Source organism: Ptychodera flava, chromosome 10, assembly GCF_041260155.1.
Source record: "Ptychodera flava strain L36383 chromosome 10, AS_Pfla_20210202, whole genome shotgun sequence".
NCBI classification, from domain to species: Eukaryota; Metazoa; Hemichordata; class Enteropneusta; family Ptychoderidae; genus Ptychodera; species Ptychodera flava.
The window spans coordinates 15,272,044-15,297,504 of NC_091937.1; the positions used below are offsets into that span (position 1 = coordinate 15,272,044).

Sequence of the window (25,461 nt, forward strand, 5' to 3'; positions counted from 1 at the left end):
GGAAGGCTTTTTTTTTTGCAATTCTAATAACTCCCTACTGTGATTTAACAGGAGAGCCCATGGCTGCGGAGATGATTTTCAAACCAAATAACAGGACTCATGATTTCCTTTCCCAATCTCTGGTATTGTGGAAGTTGCATGGAACGTCAACTTTACCCAGCCAATGGTATAACATTTTTTAATTGACACGTTGGTATTATCAGCAGTAAAGAGATCCAGCATCTAATACGCATTTGAACATGAGTGATTTTTAGGAATAAAAAACAACACACATTCAGAATTTTGGTCTTTATTGTGAGCATACACTTAAAAACAAATCAGGGTAAAAAACTTATACCATCCATGAGAGATCTGGATACCCTGTTTCACACAACACACCACATCTTTCGGTAAAATAGTCCTGATGATAAAATGAATACTTGGCAATTGCACTTAATGAAATAACAGACTTTACGTACACACACATTCGACCACTACATTTTCAGCAATGGGTGATCACAATGCTGACATGCACCATTAATTCGATTTTACACTGCATGCATACTGTTTTTTCCCTCAAAATTTACTTTTAGCAGACCTCCGTTTGAATTTTTTTTCAAAATCTGCGTGGCATTGACTTAAAGCGCCGTGGTCGTCGCGCTGCGCGTGCGTGATTTTTTTGTTGATAAACATAATTTTTTGTAAACATAAGTCTTCTCAACTTCAGTAGGAGTGAGATGGAGCAGTCCCCCACTTTGTTAAGGCCTTTGTAAGACTCAACATCATGCAATAGTAAAATATTAAGATCGGAAACGAACTTCAGTGGTGTATTTCTATCTATAAACTCATGTAGAGCTACAAACATTGGGACACTACACTCAGCACATTATGTCGCTGAGTTTACTGCACGCAGACACAGTGAACAAAAGCTTTGATCGCGCGCGATCACGCTGGTTGTACACAATGCTATGTATAGTACAGTGAAAATACATAACTAAAATGATCAACATTGCCTATATATGTAGACCAGCAACAAGCACAATGCCTAACACAAAAATTACACTCAAGACCATGATCGGCAAGCCAGAGCAGGACACGTGAGATGTTGTTGGGAGACGGTCACCGCGTTGACGTACACGGATATAGAGAATCCGTATAGAGAATCCTGTCCCACAACGTACTGGCCCGCTACGACTTGGCCCACAACCAACTGTTGATCACCATGTCTTACTTCTCCTAGTATTACGTGGTAAGAAATAGTAAAATGACAGGAAACAATAAACAAAACGAGCGGGTTTTCGCAGCATTTGGCAGGGAAATTGCACGACTACACCGTGCATAGACGTATTGAGAGATCCTGTGCCCCGGTCCTGTGCACGGTCATGGCAGTGATCCAACCGCTAGCTGGTGTAGGCCTACCGGTGCTGGGCAAACTTCGTTGTTGTACCTCCTGATTGCCGGGTAGGTCTGAATCCTCTTTCAAGTGAGATAACCCCCACATAACAAGAAGACCTATGAAAGGTCCTTCGCTTGACTTGATACCTGTACTCGGAATTCTCGTTTGCACCCCCAAACGGGGTAAACTTTGTAGTTGAGTTGGATTCTCCACAGCCGAGTGTAGCGCGTCATATACCCGGTGTGACACGGACGTTCATACAGACCACGGAACGGAACAGATGCAGAGATGCTTCTTGCTGCAGCGGGCATTGCTCTGCGAGCTGTAGATTTCTGTAGTTTGGGTTGTTGTCTTTGTACTCCTGTCGGGCCTCTCGAAATGGAAGCTCTCGTCCTTGCTGGCGATGTCGAAAACTAGAGCCCGGTCGTTGATAGTCTGTTGGCGTATACATGCGTACGTCTACCTCTATGGCTCGAGCGATAACAGTAGCCGAGCCCAATTCAACTGATTCAAGAAAATCATGAGCAAATGTGATCTCAATCCAGCGTGCAATTATTGTTCAATATTCAGCAGATATTTAACTTAGATTAATTGACCTTTTACTGCGTGTTACATTTGGATAGTTGGTATGCTTGTGACAGATCAGCCGCCATTTTAACAAGCGGCAATATCGCAAACATTACAATCAACCCGTAACATGTGCGGCGTTCTTGGATTTGTTTACAACAGAGGAGACCCCCTCAGGAGGATGCGCAGCGCGACGACCACTGCGCTTTAAAGCATGTTTAGCTCTAAAGATGTTTTTTTCAAATTTTTTACCACCTCTCCAAATATTATGATCCATCCCTGACGTTGCTACACACGGATTACATGAAAGCGTTCAATGTATTTGTATGATTAAAGTTTGCCTTGTACAATGAAAGACTCACTTGCATTATTATATATGTGAGATGAAGAAATGGCAGAATATCGCATGTCATTTCACTGGAATTCAGGAGTCAAGCAAGACTATGTACAAAGATACCTTAGCAATCTCATGTTACTGTTTGATCCAATATCCTTACAAAGTAATAGATCAGAAAATAACAGAGGAAAATGGATGAAAAAATAGTTGTAAACATGTAACATGTTACTAACCAGGCATATTGATAAAATCTCTATCTGTATACATAAATCACCCTGTGAAACCAATGCACCTTTAAGAGCAACCACAACAAAGTTTTTAGAGCTGTTCAGGGCATGACCATGTACCCCTTACAGTGTTCTCCACAGACTTGAAAATCAGAGGGGCGAAATTTAAATAACAATGTATTATTTGCATAATTATTTGTTGTGAAAATATATTCCTTTTGCTTGGTCATTAGCATATGAATAGATTGGTCAGAAACTAGAGGCGTGTCCCACTCCGCAAAATCCCCTTGTGGAGAAATCTGCATTGCAGACTCAAAATGGCTCAATTGATCTTGCGTCAATTCATGAGGGCCACAAAATACAGCGTGAAGTTTGTTGTATGTGGGTCAATGTAAGTTGGAAATCATTCCCATTACTAACAATGACAAAAGAAAACCCATCTACCAGTATCTCTCATGTCACTGCATATTGTCAAAGCTTTGTAATAACACACCAATCTCACTAATATTCACTATTTGATTTCGAGGCATTGAGAGATCAGATATTGTAAAGCCTGTCTTGATTGGCACTGGGGATGGTTGGAGATGTCTAACCATTTCTACTGGCTTGGTGTAGCTTCAGTTGCTGGTAGTGACTTCTGTTCTTCAGTTGCCTCAACTTCAGCAGCTTGGTTTTTCAAGGACTGTTGGTGTCTGCAATTTCATCATGATACACAGAGAATCAATAACACAGCAACAATTTTTTTCAGAATATGCTCCCAAACTATGCTTGACGCTTTTTTCAAGGTCTGTTGTTTCTGTAGATTTACACTGATTTGTACACTTCAATCTCTTCCCTGTTTGTTGCGATTCATGGACTGCTAAAAGTTGTGCCGATCAAGTACAGTGATCTGACCTCTAATTCAAGTAGAGGTTACGTTGGACTGTTCCTAAGGTCAAGTGACATGCCCTTGTTGAAAACTTTAAAACTTTATGAGCTACACTACACTGAGAAATGGAAGGTTCAGAGAGAGGTCTATGTAAGAATCTTCTCATTACATCACTTTGAAGTTGGTCATTGACAATACACAAATCACTCAACTCCTGCTTGCGATTTCAACATTGATGGTTGTATTTTTCTGGTGTGTTTTCATGAGTATAGTTTTAGTTTATGTAGAGGTGTTTCACGCAGATCTAAAAGCAAGAAAAGTAGTTTCCACTGACGTGTGACATAGGGCGTAACAACTACAAAGAGTCCAGTGGTGCATGGTTTTGAAATCATGGTGAAGCACACGGGTTGTGCCACTTTTGAACACAATCAGTATTTTGTGCATTCAATGGCGAATGTAGCATTCTTGCTATCATCGACCAAGTCAACATTAGCGTGAAAAGCATAGTATCTTCAAGCGAGACTAAGTTTATTACATTCATCATGGCCAATCTGCACACAAAATAGCCAAGCAGAAATTACGTTTCCATACAAACAGAACACAAACGACATTTTTTTTCAACATGTCACCCAGTGGAGAGTGCACAAAACTGTGAATGGTAATGCCAAACATTGCAAAGTTTTAATGTAAAGTCTTACTCTCTCTGTCCAGTAACTTTAAGCGAGACCCTATAAATTATGGATGAGCACTTACAAATAGATTCGAGTGAGCTGCATCGTACCAGTTAATCCTACAAACAAGTTGACACCGAAAAGATTCCAGTTTTTAGGGATAATCACCAGGGCGTATCTTGCCCAAATAAATCCTACGGGGAGAAAATGGAATATTTGCAGAGGGTAATTAGTAACTTTTACACCATTCCACATAAAATTCCCTATAACACGATTTGAGCTAATTTGGGATAATTGGATTTTCATATGTTTCAAATTTCACAAAAGTGTTACGTGCCGTATAGCAGAACGTTGCAATATTGCAAATCACTCATAAAAACAAGTGTCTAAAGTAAAAAGAAAAGCAGATGAGGTAACATTTGTAGATTATATCGACATTACTTCACCATCCAATTATCCCAAATTGGTCCCAATCGTGTTCTATACCGTGATTCCCAAGGCATGTCGATGCTTTTATACAAGGTACAGCAGAAATGTAAATAAAAAGCTGCCAAAACCTATCTATATTCACTAATATATGCAAAAACACTACCATTGGACGTTTGTAGATCATCATCAATCTGATTAAAATAGATGTAGAGTACGGTGACGTCTGTACTTGCCCAGTATTCTCTTGCTGTCGCCTCTAACTATGGGAGGCGTCAGCAAGAGAATACCACATACGCGTAAGTAGACGTCGCCGTACTTTAGATCATCAGAGACATGTTCCCATCGGTGTAAGTATTACCTTTACAGTGATGATAATAACTTCAAATAAATGCACTTCATGTTATGCCAGGACCCAATAGAACTAGGTCACACACAAGCAAGGCCGTACTGTCTAAGATGCTGACACTTCATCAAAATGACATCAGATACTGTATACCTGAGCATTGTCCCTACCTGTTACTGCTAATGAACCAGACTGTCTTGCACTTAGCTTTTCAGGTGGGCGGGCTATGTCTGCTATAGCCGCAATGACAAGTCCCTGAAATCAATTTGCAATGAGTATTACGGAAAAGAAGACAAACACAGTGACAGACAGAACTACCATAGTGCACTTGAAAATCATGCGAAACTATTAGTGAGAGTCATTGCCATGAACCAGCAAGGAGACATAGTACCACAACTTTGTAAAACTAAAACTTATTTTAAAATTATTACTTTCAATAAAAAATATAGCTGCAAAGCAGCAATGAAGGGTTTCGAGAAAATAGGCAAATGGTAACATAGTTATAATATTGTAAACAACATCAGACGTTTCGGTTTACCGTAAAGCCCGGAATTAGATACGTGCATAATTAATGAGGTTCAGGATGTGATATCATAAAGTCCCCATCCTACTAAGTTTAAAGAATGTAACACTTGAGGTTACTGATTTATATATAGAAACGTGTATTGAGATGAAAGGTCAATTGAGGTCACATGATATTTTGTCAAAAAATTTTCTCACACAGTTATTCCTATATACCAAAACTCATACCATCAGCTCTGTTGGCTAGCCTAGAATTAGATATGTGCACACTGCACAATTAATGAGGTGAAAGATGTAACGTCATAAGGTATCACATCATACCAATGTGAAAGGTGAAGTACTTATGGTTACTGAGTTATGGACATATACGTCTATATGAGGTCAAAGGTTATCGAGATCACGTGACATATTGTCAAAAAAAACTTTTGTTCCAAAGTTATTCCTATGTACCAAAAAATCAGACCTCAAGCTCAATTGGTTTGGCCAGAATTAGGTATGCACATTATTAATGAGGTAGAGAATGTGTCGTCATAAGGTCACCAATCATACAAAATATGAAGGGTGTAGAACTTATGGTTACTTAATTATAGAAGTATATGTGTATTTGAGGTCAAAGGTCATTGAGATCACATGGCATTTTGTCAAAAAAACTTTAATTCCCAATTATTCCTATGTACCAAAAATTAGACCTCTGGCTTTATTTCCAAGCCAAGAATTAGATATGCACATAATTAATGAGGTACAGGAAGTGATTTGTCATGTGACATTTTGTTCAAAAACTTTGCTCCCATAGTTATCCCTATGTACCAAAAATCAGACCCTTTGCCCTATCGGCAAGCCCAGAAATACATATGTGCAAAATAAATGAGTTGCCTGAAGATGCCGAGATCAAAAGTCAAGTAGCATCCCCCAAATTGTAGTGTGCAATGTGGTCCCTGCTGGTCATTGTCCAATATACACCAGCATTCTTTGACTCTTGCATAGCTCAGCTGCATAGGTATAGGGGAGGTCAAAGGTCACTGAAAATGTGAAAAATAAAAATTTTCTTCTTAAAATCGGCGAGGCCTGTGACCTTGATATTTGGCATATAGGAGCATGGCTATATGTAGGGATTTTAGGTCACGTGACATTTGTGTTGAACGTACGCGTTCGATGCAGGTCTAGTCCGAACTTTCGTGTTAATTCTTAAATAGACCAAATAATCAGAGAAAATGAAACTGTGGTGTTGTAGATTATTATTTTAACTTCATTTTGGGAAATTTTCACTTTTGTACTACGATAAATGGCAAAGCAGCACGACTACAAACTCACGCGTACCGGCGATTTTGGCGTCCATTATGAGCGTTGTGCCGTGACCTCGAATGTCCCGCGAAGGAGATCGAACATATACCTCTTTGATAGGCTCTCCGCATGACTTATTCTGATCGCATCACTATTTTTGGGGTTGGTACAAAAGTAGAGATCATGGGCTTCATTTTGAGGGGGCAAACGTTAAAATCGGCCGAGAAAACCTCAATCTGTGATCAAACTTTGTGTTTCGTTTGTGTTTTTTTGAAAGAAAATCTTGATTTCCTTAAATGTTCGGCCCCAAAATTAATTTTATGATAAATATTAATTCTAATTCTGCAATATTTACGAGTCTGACGATGCGAAAAATGATGCTTAAGGCCCTTTTTAGCGAGTATGGTTTCACCCCAACTTTACATCCGGGCACTCCCAGGAATCACATACAAGTAATCGGCGCTTCGCCGCATGTTCTGTGTCAGGAGGTCTAAGCACAGGGAACAGATGAAAGGACCCTGGGGTGGGGAGGAGATTTTTTGTGTGCAACGGTTTACCTTATTTGATTTTATTAATTTTGAGTGTGATATTTCAAATAAAGAGTTCAATTCCACACCGTCTGACTGCTTTATATATTACCGACAAGTCCTTATCTCCTCTCCAACTTGTGTATACACAAGTGTAATTGCTCCGAAAACATTGCCAACTTGCTAATCCGCTGTCCGTATCAGCGGATTAAGTGATTGAGTCAACACCACAGCCGTCACACACGCATTTCCTTATTTTAATGCGTGTTGGACGGCTGCGGTGTTGACTCAATCACTTAATCCGCTGATACGGACAGCGGATTAGCAAGTTGGCAATGTTTTCGGAGCAATTACACTTGTGTATACACAAGTTGGAGAGGAGATAAGGACTTGTCGGTAATATATAAAAGCTGTCAGACGGTGTGGAGTTGAACTCTTTATTTGAAATATCACAGTCAAAATTAATAAAATCAAATAAGGTAAACCGTTGCACACAAAAAACTCCCTCCCCACCCCAGGGGACTGATTTCTTTCCCCTATGGTCTAAGCTGAGTTCCGACGTTCATGATTTTGCAGCTTGATTTGTCTGATTTCTTATCTAACGCAAGGATCTAGAGAAATATACTTTACCCTTTCAAACGTTATCTTGTTTGAAGTAGTTTGACTTCGGGTGATATTTTTCGATAGAGACACTGAGAAGTTGTCAAGCCAGCACTGCACTGCAGTGTAGGCATACGGACGAACATCACACTTTGCCGATACTATACTGAAATTTTAGTTTCTATCTTTAGTTCCCGAGAAGGGGACTATTTTGGTTCTCTCTGAAGAACAAGGCCATAGATTATTAATTTGTTCTTTCCTCATTGATGGTGTCCCGGACTTTGAAAAAGTTGTATTTATACTGGTTTGTATTTCGGACCGCTGACTTCGACATGTTCGAGGGTCTATGTTATTTCCGGGGCAGCTTAACTTTGCATCCAGTAATGCAGTTCTTCATTCTATAAATGCGTGTTGCTGTTTTACGGCATTGACAAAGGGTTGAGAACGAAGTTTTTTGACTTTTTGGAAAAGTTCTTTGTTTTAACTTAAAATCTACATTAATCAGACATATTTCATATTCATTTAATAAAGTTGTAATCACACAAAAAAATTAAAAAAAAATTCGAAGTTCAAATTAAAAAAATCTAAAAAAATATTTGTTAAATTTAAATCAAGTTCTAAAATGTCACAGGTATCATTTGATTGTTTACAGGTATTGTTGTTTATTTGTTTACCTTGTAAATATAAATCTAAATAACTTTTTTCATATATGCAAAGTAAATATGATGGAATATGATTATCATATTTCTGTTGATGTTCACAATACATAATGCATCCAGTGATCAATGTCACAGGTATCATTTGATTGTTTACAGGTATTGTTTTTTTGTTTACCTTGTAAACAGCATTCTAAATAACCTTTTTCATTTATAAAAATCAAAAACCATTGAACATTTCGTCAGCAATATCCACAAAAATTTCATCAATTTTCAATAAGAAATGCTTGAGTTATTGCAAAAAGCACAAGAAATTGCAATTCTAGTTTCCTCAAACAATGTTCAAAATGGGGGCACCTGGTTGTAATGATAACTGCAGGTGTCTACCATGGCATAATTTCTAAATAGGAGGAAGTTTTTTTCAAATTCAACAGGACACATCTCTGCATGTACTGAACCGATTTTCATCAAACAAAATGCAATCAATTGGTCTCGAAGAGAGCTTTCTTTTGATATATAATTTATTATTATTGTAACTGTCTATCAATTTCATGTAAAATCCCTACTATATGGTCCACAAAATGACCTCGCGGAATTTTGATTGATTAATATTATGCAAATGAGAGGGATTTAAAAATCTAAATTGAAGATGGACGCCGGGTCATGTAACCAGTTGGCATGGTAACGAAATAGAAAAATATGTCCTGTGAGTTTTACCCATGTGTCAAATTGGAACTCATTTGGTACAACGGTGTTGGAATGGGAGACAAAACCTTCGGAGGAATAATAATAAAAACAGAACGATTACAATAGGGTTTCGAGACGAAAGATCTTGAAACCCTAAAAACACAGAACGATTACGAGACGGTTTCGTCTCGAAACCCTAATAAATAAATGTCATTGTTCCACTGCACTGTTAGGCTTAGTTTTTGCAAAAAAATTCAAACAGCAAAATATTTTCTCATGAAATTTTGGAATCTCAACCATACGACCTCTTCCGCTGCAGTTTTTAGCCGAACTACTTCCATAATGACAGAAAATTATAAACAGTGTTGCTATACTCTACACACTATCCAAACACTTAACTTGCTTCAGATGAGGAGAAAACATTAACAAATGTTCCTAGAAACAAACCCAAAATGTACGAATACTTGCAACGCAAGAGATGAATAACTATGTCATGATTTACAATAAAATTTATCTCACTCACCCACTTGAATGCTGGTGCCCAGAAATGGATCGTTTTCAAACCTACAGAAAAATCAAAAGGGTAGGTGACATAATTTTCGTTTATGAGTAGATAATGTTATCCATTTCTTGATGAGTTCAACCCAGTTTGGAAAGTAACCTATTGTCATGTCAGTGCCCACACAGCTGCACAGTGAAATTGCATGGGTATAAATTGTGGCGATCTATAGCCCTACTACCCTTGGTTGTAATGTATTAAGGGTGGTCACAGGACAACAAGACAGTGGAAGGGTAGCGCCTATCGACACGACCATCATGTCTGTAGACAAAAAACGCTTTACCGACACGATGATCGTGTCGATAACGTGGTTTTTCTTACCTATCGACGCGTCGATAAGAAGCATTTTTCGGTTATTTGCATGATCATCGTGCCGTTAAGTGTTTGCATGATCGTCCATGATCGAAGATCGTGCAAATAAACGGGAAAATCTTATAATCAACACGATCATAAGGCATTTGTTTTTTTTTGCGATCATCATCACAGCAAATAACCGTAATGTTAATGCCTCATCGGGCAAGCAAATTTACTTTCATGACAATGTTTATCGGCGCAATTGTCGTCCTTATAGTCTAAGGCACGATGCTTTGTAATTTTAAAGTTGTTAATCTCCATCAAAGGCCATCATGGGTTAACTTTCTTACTAATTTAGATATGAAGATTGAGTTTATGAAATGTCATGGGTTTGCGTCATTGAAATGAATATGCTGCCCTGTTAATGTATTGATATATGATTGAAGTTGCAACTAGGTAAACACTCACTAGTGATCACAACAAAATATAGCCTATAAGCACTGTGTGTAAATAACAATCATGGAAACTTATCAGAAAGGTGTCATGATGATCAAAATTATCAAGTCTCAGTACAAACTTTTTCAACCTGCAAACGTTCATTCGGCAAGATCACTACGTTCAACTTCGTCCAACAACTTGTATTTGCCGAAAATACGACCATAAATAATGAGGAAAATACACTTTTGCGTAGTATGGCGCTTTGCTTGTGGCGGATACTTTTCAGATTACTGGCGGTGGATCGGCCGAGATTGTCAAATGCAATGAATTTACGCAAGTAGGTTCTGTAGGTTAAGGCATGGGCGTCAAACGTTATCGTGAATATGCATTTATAGGACTCATAAATATTTAAAAAACAACACTGTGCAAACGCAGATACGAGAGATAACAAGAGGAAAGCTACACAACATCACAAACGAAGTTCGCAACTAGAACACCAGTGAGCAAACGAATTGACAAAGCACTCACTAGTGGTCACAACAAAATATAGCCTATAAGCACTGTGTGGAAACTTGGAACATATAGAAAAGGACGAAACATTTACGAATTTATTCCCCAAACCACCGATGATCGCATACAAAAGAAATCCAAACATCTGCGATACACTGATAAAGGCCAAAGTCCACTGCATTAGGAACAAGGCGACAAACATAAACGAACAGAGTCGGACACAAAACGGTCCAAACATAAGTATTCTAGAGATCAAGAGATCAACAACATAGGTACTATATAAAATTAAGAAAGAGCTATATTTATATCATGGAGGTAGAAAGAAAGATTCTACCTCCATTCTTATATCATGGAGAGACATTTGGTACCTCCATGTTTATATAAGCGAATGATGAACGAACTGTTTACGAAACGTGGGGTCAAAAGGTCAAGGTGGTCTGAGACACTCCAACTATGTCCACGTCTCGCCATGGCTTATTTTAAATTAACAAGCTTTTTGTTAAGTTTCACACTTACAACCTTACCCAATACAGACACAAAACACATTAAAGCACATACAAGACAAGAGGGATGATGTGTGCAGCTACTTTCCGATTTACAATTACAAATCGTTTTAGTAATAGACATCAAATCAGATCCAATAATCATTGTCATCCAAGGTAACTACGACGGCGACGGGGTCATGACCTTTTGGATGGCTTGCGAGATGGCCCGATCGCGTACACAGCGACCAGATTTCTTTCGAAAATTCCAACTTGTAGATCACATTATTTTTCAGAAATTTTGCTTTCCTCAAACTAAGGCTGAAAATATCTTTACAATCATACCTTTAACATGAATGATTTGGTAACGTTTCCTTAAAAAAAATTACCGAAATTCAAACAAGAATTGATTTTTCCTACAAATCGTACGTATTTAGCAGAAACATCAGGCGATTAACTCGGAAATTTTCTTTGTAAGTATATTAGTCGATTGACCTGAGTCTACTCTGTTATCATATGCAGAAAAAATTAAACGTTGTTTACAAGATGAAATATGCTGATACATAATATAATCGATTTTTATTAATTTTGGCGGGTAAATGTCGGTTTAAAAATCACGTGACACCTTTTATGCAAATTTAAATGACATAAACTGAAAGAGCTATCAAAACTACGTATGTGTACCAAATTTCATCAAAATATGACCAGTAGTTTTTGAGAGAAATTAATTTCGGCCAGAAATTCTGTCTGGACCCCTGCCTTTAACTCACTTGCGTAGCGAGAAAAGAGAAAAAATAGGAAAGAAGAGTAAGACAGAGAAGAGAAAAATTACAAAGTAACTGACAGAATAAACAAGAAAAAAATTACCCACAGACTGAGACGAAGGGCATGTGTACTGAGGAAGGGCAAATTTTACAATGTACCACCGACCCCCACGGTAGAGACCGAAACCGTGTCTCGTTCATTGTCGTTCGCACGAACACATTGATTAAATTGCCCGGAACAAACGTAAATCATACATACCTGCAGGGTGATTCCATATCGGCAGGAGCTTGGCTGGAAGTCTACGTTCGATCTTAAGTAGGACTCCTCTCCAGGCAGTTGCGAAGGCCATGTTTCGGTGATATTGTTCTATTCTTCGAGGGTCTGACCACCTATATATTAAAGCTGTCGAGCTGAATTTTCAGTTCCTCAATTCGTATAGTAATGATAAGTATTAAACTTTCGGATGAAAAAGGGACGGTCTCAATTTCAAACAAGTTATATTTTCTTAATATTTGTTAAATTTTGAGTGACTCCTTTATAACTGGCAGGCATATTTTATTTCACTTGGCGGAACTCGGAATGTTTTGGCTGTGGCGAAGAGGGGCGTTTCCGCAACGACTGTCCCAAGTGTAAGACGCCATCAACCCAAGACAAGAAGGTGACCTTTGGCGAAAAGTTAAACTATTAGTGGGGTCAACCGAGAGGGCCTAGGCTTGACCCAAGAAACCACAACAGGTCTAATGGACAATGCAGTGCCTGGACCTCCGCCAATTGCAGCGAAGTAGGGGCGCCCGACTCTTCCTATGATAGGCCAACCCTAACAAGTACGAAACCGGAGGGGGTTCAGGTGCAACAACAAAGTGGGATTGAGTTTCAGGCCTACTCCACAGTCACCTGCATGGGGTCTATTCTGCTCTGCGTCTATGCCCCATAGACGTGTGTACATATGCCTGAGAAGAACCAGGCATATATACACACGTCTATGGGGCATAGACGAGGAGCGGAATAGATCACAGGTAACTGTGCCTACTCCAGCCAATTAAGTGAGACAGGGGATGTATCCACAGGGGAAAGGAGTCAGTCCCCTGGGGTGGGGATCTTTGTGCACAGGTTTATTCTATTTTATTACTTTTGACTGTGATATTTCAACTAAAGATTTCGACTACAAACCGTCTTACTGCTTTATTACAAGTACAAGTAATTTTATTAATTTTGACTGTGATATTTCAAATAAAGATTTTGACTCCGAACCGTCTGACTGCTTTCGTTATTACCTCCGAGTCCTTATCTCCTCTCCAACCTGTGTACATACCACTTTAATTGTTCTGCAAATGTTGCCAACTTGCTAATCGGCTGTCCGTATCAGCGGATTAATTGATTAAGTCAACACCACAGCCCGTCCCACAGGCAGTGGTCAAACTGGAATGGTACATAATTGCTGTTACTTTATAGTACGGTGGCCCCTACACGCCACGGAACTCTATTACTTTTGAATATAAACTCTAATTTTTCTTGACAATATCTTTAATATTTGTGAGAGATTGTATTTCTCCACCGCAATTTTTTAATTTTGTATGGGCAACTTTATCTTAACATTATCTTAACTTTAACTTCTCGAAAGTAGCTTTAGTTTTAACAATAAAGAAAATATGTTTCTCAAAAGTATTTTTTATTTTGTAAAACAAACGTAAAATTTTTTCAAGATAACAGACTCCCTACACGTCATGGAAATTTATTACTTTTGAACATAAACTCATATTTCTTGGCAATATATTTAATATTTGTAAGAAATTTTATTTCTCCACAGCAAACTTTTATTTTTGAACGCAGAAACTTTATTTTTGGGGTAAACTGTTTTAAAAACTTTTAACAAAAACACTTTAACTTTTAAAAAATAACATTAACTTTGAACAAAATATTTGTTTCTCAAAAACGTTTTTATTCGAAAAGAAGTAAAAATTGTTCACAGCAAGAGTTGAAGATATTTGCTGAGCGCGAACAGAGTTACTTAAATGACATAACCTTATGTCCTTAGAGCAGAAAACTTAAATTCTTAAAGAAAAGTTTTATTTTTCAAGAGTAAAATTAATTTCTTTATGGAAAAAAAATTTTCTCAGAGCAGCAAATTGAAATATAGTGAATAAATTTTCTTTCTCAATGGAGAGAAATTATTTTCTGAAGACAAAAAAACTAATTCCTTCAAGATATATTTTCCACATATGAGTGTGGTTTAGAATTTGGTAAACTGAACTGAGAGAGAACGAAAAAGGAATGAAAAAGTCAAACTTACTTTTCTTCAGAGCGAAATTTATTTCTGGGAGGAGAAATATTCATGTGAGGGGCGCAATTACCTATAATGCATAGCAAACTCTTTCTAGCGAGAGTAAACATATTTTTGGGAAGAGTAAAACAATTTTTCCGACGAGCAAAACTATTTTAACGGCGGCGGAAGTTAAAGTATCCCACCATGCAACACCCAAGTTTGATGACCCAGAGTCTCCGAGTTGGTAGCCGGTATCAGACAGTTCGTGTTCATGTCGGCTACATGGACGATCTGCTCTCCGAGACAACCATGACTGACTTCATCGGCGATACGGGCACGCCTGCTCGGCCCTACCCTGCCTGCGTACGGTGCTGTGTGTTGGGGCCGTATAACGCCGGGAACTCACAACATCGTACACAGGGCTACGGGCACGCGGGTCAGTTGCTGCGGATCCATAGCCCTACCATTCCCTGTGCTGGTTATGTTAACCAGCACAGGGAGTGGTAGGGCTACGGATCCGCAGCAAGCGGGTCAGTTGCCACTTGTCTGAGTCCCCGAAGAACGGTTTTATGTTTGAGTGATTCGTCCTGACGGCAGACGGTGTGCGACGGGACCGCATTGGGGTTCTTCATTAGCTCTGCATGACATAGCCCTGCGAACAGGTCTGTGTGTTCCCGGCGTTATTATACGTTATTAGAGAGGTTTAGTTACACGTAATTACGTGTAACTAAACCTCTCTACTATACGCCTGGAACACACAGACCTGTACGCAGGGCTATGCATGGCAGGGCTGTGTGTTACCGGCGTTATGCAGTCTCCCACCACATAACACCGGTAACACACAGCACACACAGCCAATGTGTGTGATATTCATCTTTTCTAAGAGGAGAAGCCAGATTCGTAATTTATAGAAACTGAAACTGAACCGAGCCCGCCAGATTTGACCACAGTCGCGGACTGGTTTTGACTTTCACGTACGTGTGGTTTGCGGGGTCAAAAACGTGAAAGTCTACCAGCCCGTAAAAGGCATATCCCGTCCGAAAACACCACAGCTGTGGACCCACAACTACTGTTTTGAACCACGCTCGACTGTGGTCAAATCTGGCGGGCCAGGTTCAGTTTCAGTCGAAGACTCTATCAATTACGAATCTGGCTTATAGAAAAGAATCACACAACATAACATTTCACAACACAGCAACTGATGAAGGAATAGCTCTGGATGGCAGGGCTGTGTGTTACCGGCGTTATGTGGTGGAAGGCCGTATAACGCCGGTAACACACAGCCCATGCACAGCTAATGAAGGAATCCAATGCGGTCCATCCCGTCGCACAACGAATCACTCAAACACAAAACCGTTCTTCAGGGACTCAGACAAGTGGCAACTGTTGAACTGACTCGTTTGCGTGCCCGTGCCCATAGCCCTGCGTACGATGCTGTGTGTTCCCGGCGTTATACGGCCCCAACACACAGCATCGTACGCAGGCAGGGTAGGGCCAGGCTAGCTGCAGTACAGTACGGCAAACCGTCCGACCCAAATACCTAGGTAAAACCTCGAGGTACTGTACTGCAGCTGGGCCGGGCTAGCATGCCTGTATCGCCGATGAAGTCAGTCATGGTTGTCTCGGAGACTCTGGGTCATCAAACTTGGGTGTTGCATGGTGGGATACTTTAACTTCCGCCGCCGTTAAAATAAAGTTTTGCTCGTCGGAAAAATGTTTTACTCTTCCCAAAAATATGTTTACTCTCTCTAGAAAGAGTTTGCTATGCATTATAGGTAATTGCGCCCTCACATGAAATATTTCTCCTCTCAGAAATAAATTTTGCTCTGAAGAAAGTAAGTTTGACTTTTTCATCCTTCCTTTTTCGTTCTTTCTCAGTTCAGTTTTACCAAATTCTTAAACCACACTCATATGTGGAAAATATATCTTGAAAGAATTTGTTTTGTTGTCGTCAGAAAATAATTTCTCGCCATTGAGAAAAAAGTTTTATTCTCTGTATTTCAATTTGCTGCTCTGAGAAAATCTTTTTTCCATAAAGAAATTAATTTTACTCTTGGAAAAACAAACTTTTCTTAAGAATTTAAGTTTTCTGCTCTAAAGACATAAGGTTATGTCATTTAAGTAACTCAGTTCGCGCTCAGCAAAAATCTTAAACTCTTGCTGTGAACAATTTTTACTTCTTTTCGAATAAAAACGCTTTTGAGAAACAAATATTTTGTTCAAAGTTAAAGTTATTTTTTAAAAGTTAAAGTTTTTTTTGTTAAAAGTTTTTAAAAACAGTTTACCCCAAAATAAAGTTTCCGCGTTCAGAAATAAAAGTTTGCTGTGAAGAAATAAAATTTCTTACAAATATTAAATATATTGTCAAGAAATATGAGTTTATGTTCAAAAGTAATAAATTTCCATGACGTGTAGGGGAGTTTGTCATCTTGAAAAATTTTTACTTTTGTTTACAAAATAAAAAATACTTTTGAGAAACATATTTTGTTTATGGTTAAAACTAAAACTACTTTCGAGAAGTTAAAGTTAAGATAATGTTAAGATAAAGTTGCCCATACAAAATTACAAGTTTGCGTTGGAGAAACAAAATCTCTTACAAATATTAAAGATATTGTCAAGAAAAATTAGAGTTTATATTCAAAAGTAATAGAGTTCCGTGGCGTGTAGGGGCCACCGTATTATAGTTTTGGCAATGCTAGGGAATTTGTAGATGTAGAAAACATCTAGGATACAGTACTGGATAATAGGGGACATCATCACAAAATTCACCAGTATTGACAAAGGTATAATTTCTGATAAGGCAGGAAGGTTTCCTTTTTTAGCTCACGTGTTCACACACGTGGGCTAATGTTATAGCGATGTCTGTCTGTCCGTGTGTGTCTGTCTGTCTGTTTACTCGTTAACTCAAAAACGCCTGAACAGATTCAAGTCAGATTTGATAGACAGGTACCATATGCTACTTGCAAGAACTGATTAGATTTTGGTTAGTGTGGCTTGCTTATTAATGAAGTTATGCAATATCATTTTTTTCCGTACAATGGTTTCCCTATGGAGACGGTAATGACAGTATAGACATATATCAAGAAATACTGCACAAAATTCCATGAAACTTTTCATAGATAACAATCTCAGAACATTATGATGGTACTGTAAGTGTCATGTCAATTATCTGCTAATTTGCATAGTTAATGAACTTTTGTAATTAGTGACATAACTCTGAAATGCCTGCACCAAATTTGATGATACATGCAACAAATATTGATCTGATAAATGTCTTATTGTACTGAGAAGCATTGGACAGTGTCAAGTAAATAAATAGCTCATTTGCATATTTTATGAAGTTTTGTAATTAACACGATTGGAACTGATTTGGGATAAATGGATTTTAATATTTTTCAAATTTCTCAAAAGCGTTAGGTGCCGTATAGCTGAATGTTGCAATATTGCAAATTACTCATAAAAACAAGTGTTTACTGTAAAAAGAAAAGCAGATGAGATTATATTTGTGTGTTAAATTGGCATTACTTCACTATCCAATTATCCAAAATTATCTGCTGCAGATACTGACCCAACAGACATCTGTGTTGTAAAGCATTTAGTAGTGTGAAGTTAACCCTTTGAACCCGGCTCTGACAGACATGTCCGATGATGTCATAGAGTACCAGGGGGTCAGGGTGCAAAGGGTTAATTAAGGGTTCATTTACATATTTGATAAACTTTGCAATTAGGTATATAACTCTGAAATTATGGCACCAAATTTGGTGATACCTGCTACAGATATTGGTCCGATTAATATCTAATTGTACTATTAAACATTGAACACTATCAAGTTAATTAGGGGTTCATTTGCATATTCAATGAACTTTGTAATTAGTGGTATTACTCTAAAATTATAGCATTAAATGTAATGAAACGTGCTACAAATGTTGATCTGATAGATATCTAATTGTCCCATGAAGCATTGAGCAGTGTCACCTTAATAAACACCTTATTTGCATATCAAATAATTTTTTGTAATAAGTGATTTAAATATGAAAGTACTGTGCGAAAGTTGATTAAACCTGCTACATATAGTAATGTAATAGATATCTTATTGTTCTATGAAGTGTACTACTATAAATGAAACCATTGTAAACACGTGAGCACATTCAGTTCACATCTGGTTTCAATTTTAGTAACGCCCAACTCTGGCACTGCAAATTAATAGTAATGCCCATTGCTACCAAGATAATTTGCTGATTAAAAACAGGACTCAGGATTTCCTTTTCAAATCTCAAATATTGTGAAACTAATCAACTTAACCCAGCCAATTGTTGAACATTTTTAATAAACAGGATGGTATTATCAGCAGTAAAGAGATCTAGCCTCTACTTTTAAGTGCATTTTGAACATGAGTGATTTTTAGAAATGAAAAACAACAACACACTTTCAGACTTTTTTTGTCTTTATTGTGGGCACACACTTACATCGTTGATATGCACAGTAAAGTAAAATATATGAGGAAAGTAGTTCCCTGATAGTTGAAAACAAATCCGAGGGAAAAACTTGTACCATCCATGAGAGATCTGGATACTTTGTTTCACACAGCACACCACACCTTTCAGTAAAATGGTCCTGACGATAAAATGAATGCTTTGCAATCAGACTTCACACACACACATTGGACCACTACATTTTCAGCACTGGGTGATCACAATGCTAACCTTTTTAAGCAGACCCCGTTTGAGTTTTTTTCAAAAACCTGAAGGGCATTGACTGCAAAATTATTTAAAGCAAGTTTTGCTCTGAAGATGTTTTTTCAAATTTTTTACCACCTCTCCAAATATATAATGATCCGTCCCTGACGTTGCTACACCCGGAATTCATGAAAATCTTCAATGTATTTGTATGAATGAAGGTTGCCTTGTACAATGAAAGACTAATCTGAGTTATCGTATGTGCTCGATAAAGAAACAGCAGATATGTCGCAAGGCTTCTCACTGGAGTTCAGGAGTCAAGCAAGACAGCAGCAAAGATTAAATCAACAATATCCACTGAGATACCTTTACAATCTCATGTTACTGTTTAATCCGATATTCTTTCAAAGTATAGGTCAGAAGAATAACAGAGGTGTATGGGTCACAAAACAGATTTTTATCATGTTAATATGTAACATGTTACTAACCAGGCATATTGATAAAATTTATATCTGCATACATAAATCACCCTGTGAAACCAATGCACCTTTAAGAGCAACCACAACAAAATTTTTAGAGCTGTTCAGGGCATGACCATGTACCCATTACAGTGTTCTCCACAGCCTTGAAAATCAGAGGGACGACCAATTTAAATAACAATGTACAATTTGCATATTCATTTGTTGTATTTGTTGTGAAAATATATTCCTTTTGTTTGGCTATTAGCATATGAATAGATTGCTAAAAAACTTGAGGCGTGGCCCACACCTCAAAATCCCCTTGTGGAGAACCCTGCATTATTACAGGCCAGACTCAAAATGACTCAATTGATCTTGTATCAATTCATGAGGGCCACAAAATACAGCATGAAGTTTGTTGTATGTGGGTCAAAGTAAGTTAGAAATAGTTCCCACTACTAACAATGACAAAAGAAAACCCATCTACCAGTATCTCTCATGTCACTGCATACTGCCAAAGCTTTGTAAAAACACACCAATCTCACTAATATTCACTGTTTGATTTCGAGGCATTGAGAGATCAGGTATTGTAGTCTGTCTTGATTGGCACTGGGGATGGTTGGAGATGTCTAACCATTTCTACTGGCTTGGTGTAGCTTCAGTTGCTGGTTGTGACTTCTGTTCTTCGCTTCCTTCAACTTCAGCTGCTTGCTTTTTCAAGGACTGTTTGTGGCTGCATTTTCATCGTGATACAGAGAGCATTAATAACAGAGCAACGATTTCTTTGAGAAACGCTTCCAAACTAGACTCAACGCTTTTTTCAAGGTATGTTGTTACTGTAGATTGACACTGATATCTTGTACATTTCAATCTCTTCCTCTCTGTCACGATTCATAGACTGCTGAAAGTTGTGGCGATCAAGTACACTGATCTGACCTCCAATTCAAGTAGAGGTCACATGGGACTGTTCCTATGGTCACATAAGGTGACACACCCCTTGTTGAAAACTTGAATACATGAGCCAGACTACACTGTGAAATGGAAGGTTCACAGCTTGAAAGAGATCAGTGTAAGAATCTCCTTGTTACATCACTTGTCATTGACATACACAAATCACTGAACTCCTGCTTGCGATTTCAATATTGATGGTTGTATTTTTCTGATGTGTTTTCATGAGTATAGTTTTAGGTTATCTAGAGGTGTTTCACGCAGATCCAAAGTCAAGGAAACTAGCTTTCCATTGATGCATGACATGGGGCTGTAACAACTACAAAGGGTCCAGTTGTGCATGGTTTTGAAATCATGGTGAAGCACACGGGTTGTGCCACTTTTGACACAATCAGTATTTTGTGCATTCATTGGTGAATGGAACATTCTTGCTGTCATCGACCAATTGCAAGTCAACTATAGTATCTTCACGCCAGACTAAGTTTATTGCATTCGCCATGGTCAATCTGCACACAAAATAAGCCAAGCAGAATTTACATTTCCATACAAAGAGAACACAAACGTCAGTTTTTTCAAAACGTCTCCAAGTTAGAGTTCACAAAAACTGTGAAAAGTAATGCCAAACATTGCAAAGTTTAATGTAAAGTCTTACTCTCTCACCAGTAGCTTTAAGCAAGACCCTATAAATAATGGATGAACACTTACAAATAGATTCGAGTGAGCTGCATCATACCAGTTAATCCGACAAACAAGTTGACACTGAAAAGATTCCAGTTTTTAGGGATAATGACCATGGAGTATCTTGCCCAAATGCATCCTATAGGGAGAAAATGGAATTTTTGTTAAGGGCAGTTGGTAAATTTTACTGCATTCCACATAGATTTACGTGATTTTCCAAAGCATGTCAACGCTTTTATACAGGGACAGCAGGCTATCTATATTCCCTAATATAGGCAAAAATAATACCATTAGACGTTTGTAGATCTGTCATGAGAGAAATTGTCCCATCAGTGTAGGTATTTAGGAAGTGACATTTGCAGCTTGGTTTTCTCTCATCGTCTTTGCAATGATGATGATTAACTTCTAATGAATGAACTTCATGTTATGCCAGGACCCAATAGAACGAGGTCACACACAACCAAGGCTGTATTGTCTAAGATACTGACACTGCACTGTGAACTTCATAATCTCCATGGCATCAAAATGACATCAGATACTGTATACCTGAGAATTGTCCCTACCTGTTGCTGCTAATGCACCAGACTGTCTTGCACTTAGCTTTTCAGGTGGGCGGGCTATGTCAGCTATACCCGCAATGACGAGTCCCTGAAATCAATTTGCAATGAGTATTACGGAAAAGAAGACAAACACAGACAGAAACTACCATAGTGCACTTGAAAATCATGCGAAACTATTAGTGAGAGTCATTGCCATGGACCAGCATGGAGACATAATACTACAACTTTGTACACCTTATTTTAAAATGTTATTTTATTTTATTTTATTTTAAAATTATTACTTTCAATAACAATAAATGAATGTCATTGTTCACTGCACTGTTAGGCCTTGCTTTTGTTTGCAGTGCAAAAATTTCAAACAGCAAAATATTTTCTCATGAAATATTGGAATCTCCACAATATGACCTCTTAACAATGCAGTTTTTAGCCAAACGACTTCAATAATGTGTTCCTTGACAGAAAGTGATAAACAGTGTTGCTATACTCTACACACTATCCCAACATTTAACTTGCTTCAGATGAGGCATAAACATTAACAAATGTTCCTAGAAACAAACCTGAAATGTACCAAGTCTTGCAATGAAAGAGGTAAATAACTATGTCATGATTTTAATTTACGATAAAATTTATCTCACTCACCCACTTGAATGATGGTGCCCAGAAATGGATCGTTTTCAAACCTATAAAACATAAAGTGATGTCACACAATGGTCGTTTATGAGAAGATAATGTTATCCATTTTTTAGATGAACCCAGCTTACGTTTTGAATTGGAAAGTAAACTATTGTCATGTCAGTGACAACACAGCTGCACAGTGAAATTGCATGGGTATAAATTGTGGTGATCTTTAGCCCTACTACACCCTTGGTTGTAATGTGTTAAGGAGTGGTCCCAGGACAAGACAGAGGAAGGGGTGACAGATATGGATTTTAACATGGTTTAGGTGTGACTGACTGATTTTATGACCTCTTATTGATGGAGTGTGTATTCAGTCGGTACACAAACTACCAACAACTCACCATCACCTAGTGGAGTAGCTCGAGGTTGGTTGGGGTTATGCATGGTATCCAGAGAAGTCAGCCAGGTCTGAGCTTGGCCAGAGCCTGCACTGGCGATCTCAGCCAGTGACGATGTTGGTCAGGATATGATTGCATTAATTTTTTCATTGAAAATAAATCTTTTATCAGCATATGCTATCTACACATACTAGTTTAGTACAAATTTGGATTTTGTTCTTTGATTTACAGAGATCAACGCACCATTGTCATCATGTTGTTAGGATTGTATGTATGTAAACTTCAAGCATGGAGGTCTTTTTTTTTTACCTCCCTGCTTCACGGAAGGTAGCAAACATGTAGCTCTGCATGACAGGGCTGTGTGTTACCAGCGTTACACGGCCTCCCATGCTGGTAACACACAGCCCTGCCATGCAGAGCTACAAACATGATGCCCATACATGATATTGTGATTGCTTTTGCAAGATAGCTTTTGCGGAAACTAAAATAATAAAGAGTATATCGTATATCCTGATTGGTCGACCTCCACTACTCCTACTACTTTCTGATCCCGTAACTGGCCGTCTACTCTCAAACTGGCCGATCCTGTACCTAGTACCTGGCCGACTCCTCTTGTAATCAAGTTGTTTTCTTGTGCACTGCACCATGGAGCTAGAAACGCTTCTAGCTCTATGAGTATGACTGCACCATGGGTTGTTGGTTGGGCGCCGGAAAAACAAGACGTCCAACCCAAAAATCTAAGCATAACGTCGAGCTACTGTACTGCAGCTAGCTATAATCATTGCAAAATTGTAGCGCTACGGTGAGACGGTCGGTGATTTTTGGTTTTGTCCCAGTGGAGGGACCGTGGTTTTTGCGACTTCGCTCACCAGTAGCGCTACAATGCCGACGGCCCTTTAGAGGTGAAAATAAGCGCACCCCATTGGACAAGGCGTGTTGATGTGATAACTAACTTCCGGTATTGGCGGCTCCCAGAAACACCAATGCCCAATGCACACCCCAAATGTTTTATGGAACGCGATCGACGTGTTTGAACAAATTCCAAACCCCATAAGTTGTGATAAATCGGTACGACCAAATGCAGTAAACATGTAGCATTTCACATCAACACGCCTAGTCTAGTGGGGTGCGCTTATTTTCACCTCTACAGGGCCATCCACATTGTAGCGCTACTGGTGAGCGAAGTCGCAAAACCTAAAAATCACCGACCGCCTCACCGTAGCTCTACAATTTTGCAGCTATAATCACACACAAACGGTCCTACTAATTACTTCCCCTAGCTGCCTGAGGATTGCCCGAGAACTGCCCGAGCACTGCCCGAGGAAAAAGTGGGCCAAATTTCGCCCATTTTAATACTAGGTCAATAGGTTCAGTTTATATCATGCCTAGCCAACCAAAAATATCATTGATTTGGCGTTAACCTGATGTTTTCTCCGGCCGTTTTGGTACATGGAAGACGCCAGGCTTGAAGGACGTCGCCAGCTTGATAGTGAGATCATACCATTCAGTCTGAGAGGTGGCACAATAACCTCGCTGAGCTCGTACAGCCTGACAGCGTACCACCCCTTGCACTAAATGGTATGATCTCTCAATCAAGATAGGGACGTCTTTCTAGTTGAAAGCCCGGCGTCTTCCGGGCTCTAAAACCGCTACAGAAAACACCAAATCAATGATATTTTTGGTTAGCCAGGCATGATATAAGTTCAACCTATTGGCTTAGTGTTAAAATTGGGCGAAATTTGGCTTACTTGATCCTCGGGCAGTCCTCGGACAGCTACGGGCAGTCACGGGCAGTAATTAGTAATAATAATAATAATAATATTTTTATTGCTTGCTTGTAAATATAGGATTTACATCACATTTGTGGCAATAAAAGTGTGATACAAAAATAAGTTAAAATTTTCCTCAATAAAGATAAAGTAGGACCCCCACACAAACCACCAACAGGCCATCAAAGTCTTACGGACTACACTGTTATTGTAACTGCATATGATCAAGATTGTCCCATAGACGAAATGCGTACATGAACCACAGTCTTCTCAGGCATATGTACACAAGTCTATGGAGCGCATATATAGACGCAGAGCGGAATAGACTACAGGTGACTGTGCATGAACTAAGGAATGGCAAATTTTACATTATAACACAACTCCCGAAACCGTGTCTCGTTTATTGTCGTTGGCACGAACACATTGATTAAATTGCCCGGGACAAACGTAAATCATACATACCTGCAGGGTGATTCCATATCGGCAGGAGCTTGGCTGGAAGTCTACGTTCGATCTGAAGTAGGACTCCTCTCCAGGCAGTTGCGAGGGCCATGTTTCGGTGATATCGTCTCGTCTAATAGCTGTCGAGTTGAATTTTCAGTTCGTCAATTCGTATCGTAATGATAAGTAACTTTCGGATGAAAGGGACGATCTCGATTTCAAACAAGTTATATTTTCCTAATATTTGTTAAATTTTGAGTGAATCCTTTATAAGTGGCAGGCATATTTTATTTCACTGTGGCCTTAATATTTGAGTGATTGTACTAAAAATGGTAAGCTATCCAGTGCCCGTTAGAACTGACCATATTACAGAATCTGCAGGCTGTCTTTTCGAAAAATCGCGACTAAAAATTGGAGTGTACAGGAATACGCCATTAACTTTTTCCTGGAATGGAAAATAACGCCTTAGACTTGTTGAAAAGGCAAATGGATATTTTAATATTTTTCATGGCAC

At 38.7% G+C, this 25,461-nt stretch overlaps 2 protein-coding genes across 2 annotated transcripts; both read right to left on the minus strand.

Annotated features, from left to right (window-relative positions):
• Positions 1-275: 275 nt before the first annotated feature.
• Positions 276-12,709, minus strand: LOC139142092 (mitochondrial pyruvate carrier 2-like). The gene is made up of 6 exons (XM_070711903.1): positions 12,397-12,709; positions 9,614-9,654; positions 4,988-5,072; positions 4,128-4,239; positions 2,149-3,198; positions 276-616 (listed from the first exon to the last, which is right to left on the minus strand). The coding sequence occupies exons 1-5, from the start codon at positions 12,485-12,487 to the stop codon at positions 3,105-3,107; spliced, it is 423 nt and encodes a 140-aa protein (XP_070568004.1). The 5' UTR covers positions 12,488-12,709; the 3' UTR covers positions 276-616; positions 2,149-3,104.
• A 6,118-nt stretch (positions 12,710-18,827) lies between these two features.
• On the minus strand, positions 18,828-25,308 carry LOC139142091 (uncharacterized). The gene is made up of 5 exons (XM_070711902.1): positions 24,969-25,308; positions 22,361-22,401; positions 21,725-21,809; positions 21,189-21,300; positions 18,828-20,268 (listed from the first exon to the last, which is right to left on the minus strand). Exons 1-5 carry the CDS (start codon positions 25,057-25,059, stop codon positions 20,175-20,177), a joined length of 423 nt encoding a protein of 140 aa, XP_070568003.1. The 5' UTR covers positions 25,060-25,308; the 3' UTR covers positions 18,828-20,174.
• Positions 25,309-25,461: the final 153 nt, after the last annotated feature.

What these genes read in the sequence shown, in the direction of transcription:
- LOC139142092 (XM_070711903.1), bottom strand. Translation starts at nt 12,487, where the DNA reads ATGGCCTTCGCAACTGCCTGGAGAGGAGTCCTACTTAAGATCGAACGT. An exon ending in TGGTTCATTAGCAGTAACAG is followed by an intron (nt 4,240 to 4,987) that starts GTAGGGACAATG and finishes TTCTCCCCGTAG; the next exon opens with GATTTATTTGGGCAAGATAC. An exon ending in CAGCTCACTCGAATCTATTT is followed by an intron (nt 3,199 to 4,127) that starts GTAAGTGCTCAT and finishes ATGAAATTGCAG; the next exon opens with ACACCAACAGTCCTTGAAAA.
- LOC139142091 (XM_070711902.1), bottom strand. Translation starts at nt 25,059, where the DNA reads ATGGCCCTCGCAACTGCCTGGAGAGGAGTCCTACTTCAGATCGAACGT. An exon ending in GATATGGAATCACCCTGCAG is followed by an intron (nt 22,402 to 24,968) that starts GTATGTATGATT and finishes TATGTTTTATAG; the next exon opens with GTTTGAAAACGATCCATTTC. An exon ending in CAGCTCACTCGAATCTATTT is followed by an intron (nt 20,269 to 21,188) that starts GTAAGTGTTCAT and finishes ATGAAAATGCAG; the next exon opens with CCACAAACAGTCCTTGAAAA.